This window comes from Nanorana parkeri, unplaced genomic scaffold (assembly GCF_000935625.1).
Source record: "Nanorana parkeri isolate BGI_ZX_2015 unplaced genomic scaffold, ASM93562v1 scaffold289, whole genome shotgun sequence".
Classification (NCBI taxonomy): domain Eukaryota; kingdom Metazoa; phylum Chordata; class Amphibia; order Anura; family Dicroglossidae; genus Nanorana; species Nanorana parkeri.
Window position 1 is genome coordinate 387,443 of NW_017306557.1, and position 12,311 is coordinate 399,753.

Sequence of the window (12,311 nt, forward strand, 5' to 3'; positions counted from 1 at the left end):
CTTGGGTGTCTCCACTAATCAGAACAGATTAGCTATTTTAGTGCAAATTAACTCCACCCAGAGACTGTCCAGCACACTGCTTGTTACAAATACAAGTTCCTTCTCTTTGCATAACCAACGTATACAGTGTACAGTGTGTCCAGTGATCAATTTGCAGCCTTTTCACAGATTGCTGGGTGGCAGTAAAGAGATATTGTACTAAAAAACAAAATTAGGTTACAAAGACAGTATGTTGTGGCAATTTGTGGTGAACAGAATTGCATAACTAATTCAACAGTGTTTCTCAGCTTGTCCTGAAATACCTCCAACATGTCATGTTTGTAGGACTTCCCTAGTGTTAATTACAGGTGATTAAATGGTGTCTATAGACTTTGGAGCGTTGTCAGACGTGCATTCATAATCCAACTGTTCTCAGGCACCACCATCACCTGGTGGGGGGCCCACCGTTACTTTGTCAGTGGAGAGGGGAGGGTGAAGGAGATAAGAGGTGCTGGCAGATGCTGTCTGCATAACTTCTGTCAGTGGGGAACAATAGCGATTGCAAACAGGTTTGCTAACCTGTTTAATCAACTGTTCCCCTAAATAGTGACTAGCTGGTATAGCTGGGGGCTTTATTGCTGAGCTGCAGACAGACATAACAAAATGCTCTCCAGACCTGTGGATAATCTTTAGTTTGAAAATGTGTTTAACAAGCAGTAGGTATCTCTTTGCTAAAATAAAATCATACATGTAAAAAATACACATGTGACAGAGGTAGATAATATGCAATCGGTACTTGTAAGTTCAAGAAATGGATATTCTCTATCAATTATCGGCAGCTAGATAAATAATTATCCACCAAATAAAGAATAGAGTTTTACACATCAATTTTTAATTTTGTCTTGTTTTTTAAGAGCAATTGGTAATCGCCTGTTTCCTCAAACTGATGTCTTATGTCTATAAACTGTTTCAAGCTAGGAACATTCTTGAAAACATATCTTGCTGCAAGTAATTGGTTATAAAATAATTACAGCCTAATGTTAGCTAGAGATGTCAGAGAGATGTTGGATATACAGAGAAAATCTGTACATTCCTGTGAAAGATTTTTCTCAGATTCCCCCAGTGTACATGTTTATGGAGGATCAGGGGGAGCAAGAGGACATTCCTGGTACTGGCTTATCTAGGGAAAAACAAAAGCAGTTGGTTAATAGAATCCAACACGGACCATTGATTCCTCCCCTTCTCCTAGCCAGGGGGTGTCTGTATATGTTCCATAGTGTAAATGATGACAACATGGTCAACTGGCACTTTGCAATAGGTGGGTGAATTGACATTTCAAAAACATTCAGTAGCCCCTCTTCTGATACTTATGGGTTTCCCTTTACACAAGGCAAGTAGGGCCACAGATTAGCCTGTTTTATGATAACTGGGCTGTGTAAGATGGACAATCTTACGAGCATTAACTTGTGAACGTCTGCAGTTCTTCTAATTTGAGATGATGAGTAATGCACCCGTTTTTTTTTTTCAATTGATTTTTTACCACCAAAGGCATGTGCGTTTCAGGTTACTCTGGTACTATCTCTTTCTTTTCATGTTATCTCATCCAGCACATCTTGTAGCAGCAAAGGAGAAAAAACATCAAAAGCAGAAAGGCAATCTCCCTTGTCTACAGGACTGTGTCGGTTCCTATCAGCACGCAGGCTGGAATAACACGATGACATTCCATTGCTGAAAGTCAAACACCCACATTTTCATACATTTTCACACTTCCTTAAACACAAACATCAATTTCAGCATTGTCATATACCTGAGACTGGAAACATCATCCTGCAGTTTATGCTGTTAGTCTTCTGCTCCATACACGGGCACAATCATTCTCTTAAAGGTGGGAATACTCAGTAATAGCTCTATGGCTGATAGTGACAGGATGGCTTCTTCATCCTCTGCCATCACTCCTGACACGGGAATGAACACACGTGTTGAAATATGCACAAAGCAAACCTGTAATAGGGCCATCGATTATAGGTGGTAAGTGGGTCCAACAAAATTCTAGAGAAACCCATGTAATGATTCAAATTTTAAATCCTGTCTATTATAATTTTATATTGTATCGCCTCAAAGCCACCCTTTCAGGCCCAAAACAATTAGCACTAATGTCTCCCTGCAGAGGAAGGTTGTAAGTACTCATTTCTCCTGTTGTCCATGCTGCACCAATCAAAAGGAATCTTTCTGTGAAGTCTGCCAAGAAATCAAAACTTCCAGGAGAGTTAATCTCCTGCCCCCTCCCCCAGTACTGAGTGGTTCCTCCCACCGACCTCCACATCACTACAGTGTCCACCTAGGGACATTGGCTTGGTGGGAAGAACCACTGAGCACTGCTGGGGTCACAGAATATCCACACTCCTCAAAGTGTCGATTTCCGAACAGACTTCATGGGAAGATTTTGGCAGTGCAGGCAGATGAACTGGTAAGTATTTACATTCTTCTTCTGCATGGAGACCTAAGTGGAGATTGTTTTTGACCTAACATGGTTGCTTTAAAACAAACAAATGATATAAGGTATTGAAATCTGAAAATTCTAAAACTGGGGATAGATTTATATACTGCTCTGTACTGTTTCCTTCTTACTCCAGTTGACTAGCTAGCCTTTAGCTGGGTAAACACTGTTACATTTTTTTTCTTTTTTTTCAGCTTTTGGCTTGAACGGAAAAAATCTTAACAGGTTCCTCCATGCACACTAAACATCATGTATGGAGGAATCTCCCTTGCAGCTATTGTATTTCTTACAGCTATTATATTTGGGAGTCGACCATGCTGGCTTTCAAAATACCTGACTGGATGCCTTCATCTGATTGGATGCAGGCGTTTTTTGGTCGACAATTTTCTGCCTGGCTTTTTAAAAAAAATTTCCGTCGAAGGATGTCGAGCAAGAGTTGGCAGGCAGGGCCACCCACTGAGTGGATATTGGCCAGATTCTTAACAAGGAAATGTGCTTATTGTATAGCCAGCTTTAGTATCACTCTAACAAAACCCAAACTTCTAGCTACACAAAGCATTCCAAGGATGATGTGTGTATAGACTAAACCTGGCCATACACCAGTAGAATGTTGTTTTAGGAATGTTCTTTCGATTTTCTATTAGTTAATATGCTCAAATCACCAATCATTTTCAATCATGACAACAACAAAAAAATCAAAGGAGCCGGATGAAAACTTTTACTCAAAATAGCGACATTTTAATAGTGAATGTGGGGTTCCTCCAGGAAACTCCATTCATTTCCAAAAAGAACCAAAGGAAATTTTGAATGACTTTCATCAAGTCTCCGATGGCATTATCGAATGTACTGACGAGATATTAATAATGAACATTCATCAACAAAAGCTTTTAATTCATGTTATTTACCTGTAAAGGCCTCCCTTGTGTAGACATCTAAAAGTGAGACTCAAGTGACATTCCATAGTATTCCCCTTTGCACCTCCCTTGGCAGCTATATAAAAGGTTATATAGGGAGTTGAGGGGAGGGATGGAGGAGCTAGGCCAGCGCAAACAGTAATTAGACACTCCCAGAAGAGGAGAGGTCTATTATGTGCACAGAGGTAGGGGGTGGGGGGCTGTGCTAGGAAATAGACTCTGATGGAGGAGAAACATTTGTAGCTTGTTCAAAAGCACATTGCAAGTGAATAAAAAAATTATTTAAATATGAATTTATTTTCATTTATGGAAAGAAAAAAGTGCAATTAAGCATTTAAAATACTTGATTTTTTTTGTGCTTTTACTTACATTTTGGTAACAGTAAAACAAACTTGCAAAGTTGGTAACAGGGTCTCTTCAAAGAAGAACTCTGGGCAAAATTTAATTAGCCCTTGCAGTGGGGCCCCCACCACACTGCAAGGGTTAACTGCTCGTTTTCGTCTAGGGAGGGAAATAACACAGTTATAGTCACCCTATCCTCCAAGCTGTCTTGCTCTTAGACAATTCCTTCCAGCCTCACTCCCCCTCCACTGTAGAGGTCTAGGCTCCCATAAATCATCACGTTCTATACACCGTGTATAGGACGTGAGAACGCCGACATATCATCGCTGAAGTATAGAAGGAAATAGGCAGGAGGGAGCACTGTGACAGCAGGTCAGCCTCAAGGTTCGGGTGACTATAACTTTGTTATTTTTTTTTCCTAGACAAAAATTAGTCGTCTTGAGAAGTTAACCCTTGCAATGCAGGGGTAGCCCCACTGCGGGGGTTAAGAAAACTTTTGCCCTGAGTTCTTCTTTATGTGAAGGTTTGATATTTTATTATGAGCTGCACCGAAATTCACCCCATTTTTCCTACATTTCCCCACCTTGTGGCAGGAAGCCCAAAAAGTGTGCCATGTGCTTCCTTGTTAGTCTTTTTATAACAAGATATGGTGTTATTGTATAATATTCAGAGACTGCAGAGGTAAGAGTATGACACCATCATAATGGCCTTAATGGGAAGACAGGACCAGGAACAATGACAAAGTGGTTCAATGACGAAGAGTACGACACCATCATAATGGCCTTGATGGGAAGACAGGGTCAGGAACAATGACAGAATTATCTAACCACCAACCCCCAACATATACAGGAATTTAGTTCCTGATTCTACTTCTTAGCTTCTACCCAAATTTGAAAAATTAGTTTTGGTTGCACTTGGCAAATGTGTTTCTAGAGACTTCATTCACACACCTCTATCTTTTACACCTAGTATGTCTGTTGTATTATGTCAGGTATTTGGATACACTACGGGATTTTATCTTGTATTCCTCTAGGAACGGCAGCTGAGAGAAAATGAAAGTTTGAACCTTACAAGAAGGATCTCTGAGCTGGTATCAGGGAAGGAGAATGAGAGACAACTAGAGCTAAAACTATCACACTGGAGAAGACTGGTACAGGATGAGAAGGAGAAAGTTTCTGCAGCACAGGAACAGGTAAAACGTTCACAATGTTTAATGTTGTGACAAATGATAGTTTTGTTTTATGGGATCTATCAGGAATTTTGCAGATTTAGGGCCCATTCACATCACATCCATATCATCGCCAGACCAGACCAGATTGTTTCTGGAGCCAAAATGCATCCTAATGTATCCCTATGCTATTTATGGGCTCTGTTCACACAAGCACAGTCCATTCCAGACCAGACCAGAAAAATACAGCACGTCTCATTTTGTCTGGTCTGGAATGCACTGGAAGGCATGGAAATGCATAAAACAATGCATGCAAACAAAGTGGACCGCACCTGAAAGCCCATTTTAAGCTAAAAAAAAACCCAGCTCCGGAATGCGACAAAATCGCTGTAAAAACGCGGGCAAAATGTAATGCACCTCGTTCCAAATCTGGTCCTGATCTGGCCTGGAAAATGGTGTGAACCTGAGACCAGCACCTGCTCAGCAAACTGGGGGATCTGAAATACTACTTATTACATGAACCCAGGATATATTACTTGCAATTCTTTCATGACAAATCTGATATACGAAGGAAAAATCATTATGGCAGACACCATCTTTTTGCTAGTTGCCTTGATTGGCTTGTCAATTCTCCTCAACATGCCTTTTTGTGACATTGCAAGACTTGCTGTTAACCTGCTCGGTTGTCTGTTGTTAAACTACTGAATCTCTCCCATTCTCCACATCTACACAGAATAGGGACTAATATTTCCATACTGCAAAATAAGAATTGGAAGGACTCCTTTGCAATTAAGGAACAGATATAACAAAATGGTTTCAATGTAAAATGTAACAAACTTAGGGCTATTCACACCAGAGTGTTGAATGGACTACTTTTTTCCACCACAATGCTCCGCATTGTGGCACCACAAATTGCGCTCTGCTGCAACACATGGCAGGGGGTATATGGGGTGGCAGTCAAATCAAAGCCAGCACTACGTACTTAGTGCACAGTACTGCACACCAGTATGCTGTGCAATAGCGTGTGCTAAACAAACAGTAACGTGCGCTGTGAATGGGCCCTAAAAGGGAGCAAATAAGAGATGCTCATTGTTAGGGTTTTAAAGTATCGCATATGAAGGGTTATCATTTAAAAAAATATGTAGGGCTACGGGCAGTATGATTTGGATACAAATGTATTTAGATAGTGTAGGTAGGTCCTTCTATTACGTAGCTTTGTTTAATCTAAAGGAGATTGTACAAAGATTGTGTATGAGTTCTAATAGTGCCCAGAGTAATGTCAAATGTGTAGTGACTCATAACAGCAAATCAGAAGTCATGTTCTATTGGCATGACCAATTTTATTATTATTATACAGGATTTATATAGCGCCAACAGTTTGCGCAGCGCTTTACAATATAAGGAAGACATTACAATCACAATACAATTCAAGACCAGACAGTTAGGAGGGCCCTGCCCCTGAGAGCTTACAATCTAAAAGGGAGGGGCAAGTGATACATGAGGAGGTAGCTGTGTGGGAATGAATTGTTTGAGAACGTGATGGTTGAGTGGTTAGTTTGAGGTGGGATAGGCTTCCCTCAAGAGGATCTGCTAAAGGCAGTCAGAGTGGGAGATAGACTGACCGGTTGGGGTAAAGAGTTCCAGAGGATGGGAGAGACTCTACAGTAAAGAAGTCCTGGAGGCAAGCATAGGAGCAGTTCATGAGGGAGCTGGAAAGCAGAAGGTCTTTTGAAGAGCGGAGGGGACGGTTAGGGTGATATTTTGAGACCAGGTTTGAGATATAGCCGGGGGCGGAGTTGTGGATGGCTTTGTAAGTGGTTGTTAATATTTAGAATGTTATCCTTTGGGCTATTGGAAGCCAGTGTAGGGATCGGCAGAGGGGGTTGCAGACACTGAGCAGTTGGTCAGGTGAATGAGTCTGGCAGCTGCATTCATGATAGACTGAAGGGGGGATAGCCTGTGTAGTGGAAGGCCAATGAGGAGGGAGTTGCAGTAGTCAAGACGAGTGGATTAGTAGTTTTGCGGTTTCTTTGGTGAGGAAGGGGCGTATTTTGGAGATGTTACGAAGGTGAAGGCGGCAGGATTTGGATAGTGATTGGATGTGGGGAAGAAAGGTGAGGTCCGAGTCAAGGATGACACCGAGCACCTTGGCATGGGGGGAGGGCTGGATAGTTGTCAATCTCAAGGGAAAAGTTGGGGGGAGGTGCACAGGCAGGAGGAAATATCATGAGCTCGGTTTTTGAAAGTGTTGTAACTGTTAAGAAGTGTTGTATTGTTATTATACAGGATTTATATGGCACCAACAGCTTGTGCTGTGCTTTACAACAAATGGGGAGACAGTACAATTACAATACAATACAAAATGATTAGAAGGACCCTGCTCATGAGATCTTACAACTGAAATCCTATTGGTTGCCATGGGTTACTGCACAGCATCTTTGTTCTTAATGATATTTGAAAAACAAATGACTGTTAACAGGTGCTGCAGCTACAACAAGGCAGGAAGTCTGCGAAGTTGGCTGGAAGTTCACTGAACAAGCAACTGACAGATTTACAGAGTAAACACTCCGGGCTTCAGCAGGAAAACTCCCTCTTGCGTGTAGAGAAGAACCATTTGGTGGAGCACATCTCTCAGTTACATAAACAGGTAATGTTGCCGCACCACACTGAACTCTTCTTCCTGGCTGGGAAAAGGGAGGAAAGTAAAGCTTAGTGTGTATGACCAGTCAGGATAGGCTACCAGGACAAATGTGAGGTCAACAGGAACACTGGAATGTTGTTTATATCACTCCCTGTGTCAAGAGAATGGAAGGCTGTGTGCGTTTCACACAAATCAAAGTGTATTATAGAATCCATCCTATTTATTTTTGGAATAATAAGAATAGGTTGCAGCCTGGGCACCTATAAGGGGAACAAGCAGAAACTCATGGATGAGACAAGGGCTGCATTGTGTTTAATTGTAGAGGGGGGCTATTATATTTGGTTAATGAGTCTCTCAGTTATTGTATTAGGATTAGAACCATAACATAAACTATGTGGCTTATATTCATGTAGATTTAGCATTGGACATAAAGGATTTCTGCCTTCCAGTGAGATACCGAGATACTGTATTTAAAGGAGAAGTATTGGGAGAGTAAAATATACTGTTCCTAATTCTTAGAGCTGGCGTGGGACGCTGCAGCTTTCACACACCGGCTTTTTAGATCGAGAGCTGATCGATCGCGTGACCACTGATTACTCAGCTCATGGTCTTCTCCTTGCAGAGAGTAGTGACTGTCAGTCACCGCTCCCCGCAAGGATTCCGCCCCCTCCCCTTTATTTGTTCCCTTAGCGTTCATTGGAGGGACTGATAGGGAAGGGGGCGGGCAAAGCTGGCCCTGGCTCTAGAGAGGCATAGCCAGCTGTCAATCAGACAGCTAGGTGGATCCTGACAGTATTGCTCCTTGCTGTCAGCATATATTGGGCAGTAGCTATATGCTGACTTTGTATCACAGAATTAAGTTAGTATTTGTATTTCTGTGACTTATAAAAGAAGCAAGGCTAAAAAAATAAAAGGTTTGGCTTACTTCTCTTTTAAGGGCCTGTTCACCTTACACATGCATAGTGACTTGTGTTTTTGATGTGTGTACCTGTATTATTTAGTCCTGTTTTTTATTTTCTAGCCAGTACTTCTCATTGCCTGCTTATCAGGTTGGCATGATTACATTAGTAAGTCTAATATGAACACATGGTCATGTTACCGTAATGCATAGACATGGCAACAAGCGTAGTCAACCCTGGCATTCCAGCTATTGTGCCCCATGAGGCATTTTAAAACTGACAGCCACAAGCATGACTACCAGAAGCAGAAGGATGATGGGCTTTGTAGTTTCATCACAGCTCCTTAAACATTTGCTGTCCGTAGCAATTTTTTGATATTTGCACACACATGATAAAATCTGAATTTGTGGCTAGAAAACAGCTTCAGACCCCCAAACAATGATATATTTTCTGAAAGCAGAGGCCTTTGTGAAGTAAAAAAAATGCTAGTTGCAATGTTTTATATCGCACGGTATTTGCGCAAATGTTTAACCAATATTTTTAGGATAAAATACACAAAAATGAAATTTAGTGCACAGAAACAGAATATAATACCCAATTTTATGGTAAAATATCCAAAATATGTCAAGCCTTAAAATTGCGTGCATCCGTGAAACTGCAAAAAACTACAATACCCTAAATTCCCGATAGGTGACACTTTAAAAGCTTTTACTGCTCATCAGTTTAGTGCTAAGAGTGATGAATAGCTCTAGCATTATTGCTCTCACTCTGACAATTGCAGGGATATGTAACATGTGTGGTGCAATTTTCAGTTTTGCACGTAGGCGCATACGACGCATGTTTAAGTTTGTATGTGTATGTACGTGGGGCTGAGGGACTTGAAATAAAAAAATGTTTGAATTTTTAAAAATATATTACTTAAATTTTTTTTACACTTAACTTTATTGCTATAACATAGGGTGCTAATAATCCCGTTATGTAATAGCAATTAGGATTTGCCTAGGGACCCCAAAGACCCCAAAGAAGCTGATAAAGTAGAGAGTCGGTGAATGTACACAGTGACACGGGAAGTGATGTAATTCACATCACTTCCGGGTCCAGTGATCAGAGAAGAGATCAGCGGCTAGAAGCTTGCTGATCTCTTTCCGATCTGTCAGGTCCCGGGCCCGCACAGGGAACAGCGAAGCCCAGGAAATCGGGGGGGGGGGCAAGCATTCTGCCGCACGGTACAAGCTACAACCGCCGGAACACTTGTATATAGACAGCAATCGCCCGCTCAGGACAGGATGTATTTTGATGGTGGACGGTCCTGAAGCGGTTAAAAAAAAAAATCCCTAAAATGCCATTATGTTCTGTGTATAGCGCATGATCTCAGAGTAGATCTAATGATCTCTGCATTTATTGTTCCTAATACTGGCTTTGCAGAAGCTAATTTCAGGTTACAGAAGTCGTTGCAGAGCCTCAGGGTCCAGCCAAACAGAGCACAAAAAGCTTGTGGTCTGTAAACCTGAATTTCTTGTTTCCCCTCCATCTTATTCATGGCAGCTGCAGTACAATGAAAAGGGGGTGTAGGCTACCACCAGGTTATAGGCCCCTGTCTGTCTTCTGGGGGGTTGGCTGCCACCAGGCATTAGGCTTTTGTCTGTCTTTTGTCTACTTGTTGCATTTCTCTTATCTCCACTATTTGAAGTCACTGCATTGCAATCACTTGCACATAGTATGTAACATTTCTGGGAAGAGTTGAATGTTTTTTTATACTCCTTGTTCTCCTGCCAGGATATATAGTGCACCTTTAGGGTAAATTAAGGATTCTAAGTATCTGCTTTGTTCCAGACATATGACTGTTAGCAGAAAGCCTTGAAGCTTTGTCATTGCTGTTATTCTCCCTGCTTTGTTATTAGGGGACTCTGTTTCATTTTACATTTGAGGAAGCCGCAATAAAGCACTTTATATTCACTAATCAAATTCTGTGTGTGAACAGTGTTTTTTCGACAAGCACCCCTCTGAGGCTGCTCATGGCGCTAACATTTCCTGAGAGATACATGGAGGCTGCCATTGCTGACTTCTCATTCTGCACATGCTGCTTGCCTGATTATCACGCTGGTTCCAGGTTAATTACTTACAAGGTATTGAAGCCAGAGGGTTGGCATAACAGGCAGGCAACGTGTATTTTTGGAAGGAGATCAGCAATTGTTTCTCCATGTTTCTGTCAGGGAAGGTTTACTTTACAATAGAACTTGTCTCTTTGCACATTTAAAGCTTAGTGGCAGCACAGTGGTTTGGTGGTTAGCACTCTTACCTTGCAGCACCGAGGGTCCCTAGTAGGGATGTACAGATACGTTTCCAGCTCCAAGACTGGTCTAGAGAAAAATTCAAAAGTTAGAAAGCAGCTGTCTTTTTTTTTAAGAAGCATACGGAGCTCCTGGGATTTGTGCATCTCTGTTTGTACTGATACAAGTACTCACAGATACAAGGAATGAAACATTTTTTCTAAAACAATACAGACTAGGGATGCACCGATATATCGGCCGCCAAAACATATTGGCCGAAAATGGCACTTTTGGCTAAATGCCGAAAGTGCCATTTTCTTGCCGATATAGAGGTGCATCCTGTTCTCTCCTCCCCGCAGGGCGCTGCTCTGTGTCCCAGCGGGGAGGAGAGAAACTGTCACAGGCTGCTGAGCGCTGCCGGAGAAGAGCGCTGTGAGCGGCTGGAGTCACTCCTCCCACACCGCTCAGCCTCCTGTCACAGATCGGCAGAGCAGTGTGGGGGCAGAGACAGGCCGCACTGTCACAGCAGGCTGAGCTCCGCTCGCTCACTGACACACTGAGCGAGTGTTTGTAGATAATTGAGGACATGGTATGTTTACTGTGTCCCCAATTATGAATGAATGGAAAGTGATCTACATCACCTCCTGTTCATTCATAGTTGTGGTTATAGTAAACATACTCTGTCCTCATGTTATCAATGATCAGGAACACTCAGTATAGAGGTTTCCTGTTCATTTATAACAGGGGATACAGAAAAACAGATTGAGGACTCTGTGTCCTCAATCTCTTTTTCTATTTTAAAAGGGAAATATCAGGGGTCTGTTTAGACCCCCAATATTTCCCCAAGGCCCCTAAAAGTAAAGTAACAAAAAAAATATTTCATAAAAATAAATAAATTAAAATATATTAAAAAATTACAATAAAGTTAAAATAGAAAACATTTTCGGTTTCGGTCTGACATTTTTTTTCATTTTGGTTTCGTTTCGGTTTTGACATTTTCATTTCGGTGCACCTCTAATACAGACTAATGATTTCAGGACAGTGGTGGAGCACCAGAGCCAGGTCCCAGCTGCAACCTCTGCAACCCTGGTAATTCTCAGGAAAATGTCAAGTATCGGCACTGCTATCTGAACATCCCTAGTTCAAATTCCAATCAGAACATTCTCAGCATGAAGTTTGCATGTACTTCCGGTGCTTGTGTTGATTTCCTCCTACAATCCAAAGACATGCTGGTAGATTAATTGACTCATGTCTAAATCCGCCCTAGAATGTGAATATATGCATATGAGCTAGGGACAGGGCCATCCCTTTAATAAGGCAGCCTGAGGCTGTTGGCAGCATCTCTTTCGGCATGTGGGAGAGTGGCATGGCTGCTCTTCTGCACAATGTTTGCAGTGTGCCTGCTGCCTGCTTTCTGGCCAGAGCATCCAAGGTTGCTAAGACCAAGGTGGGGAGATATATAAGGGCCATACACCTCTCCCTGCTCTTAGCAACCTTGGACGCTCTTGCCATCTTCCCACCGAGCTCCTGGCAGCCAATGGCGTTCCTGGGGCTCCGCGGAACGCCAGCCAGCTCTTGCACATCTCCACGCCCGGCCTTTT

The 12,311-nt window shown here is 42.1% G+C and overlaps 1 protein-coding gene across 1 annotated transcript in view; it reads left to right on the forward strand.

The window, feature by feature from the left end:
* Positions 1 to 12,311, forward strand: part of LOC108787864 (coiled-coil domain-containing protein 18-like) — a 48,694-nt gene that overhangs the window by 28,745 nt on the left and 7,638 nt on the right. Inside the window, exons 6-7 of the mRNA XM_018557540.1 lie at positions 4,766 to 4,924; positions 7,380 to 7,547. Coding sequence (XP_018413042.1) covers positions 4,766 to 4,924; positions 7,380 to 7,547 — 327 coding nt within the window. The remainder of the gene's footprint in view (positions 1 to 4,765; positions 4,925 to 7,379; positions 7,548 to 12,311) is intronic.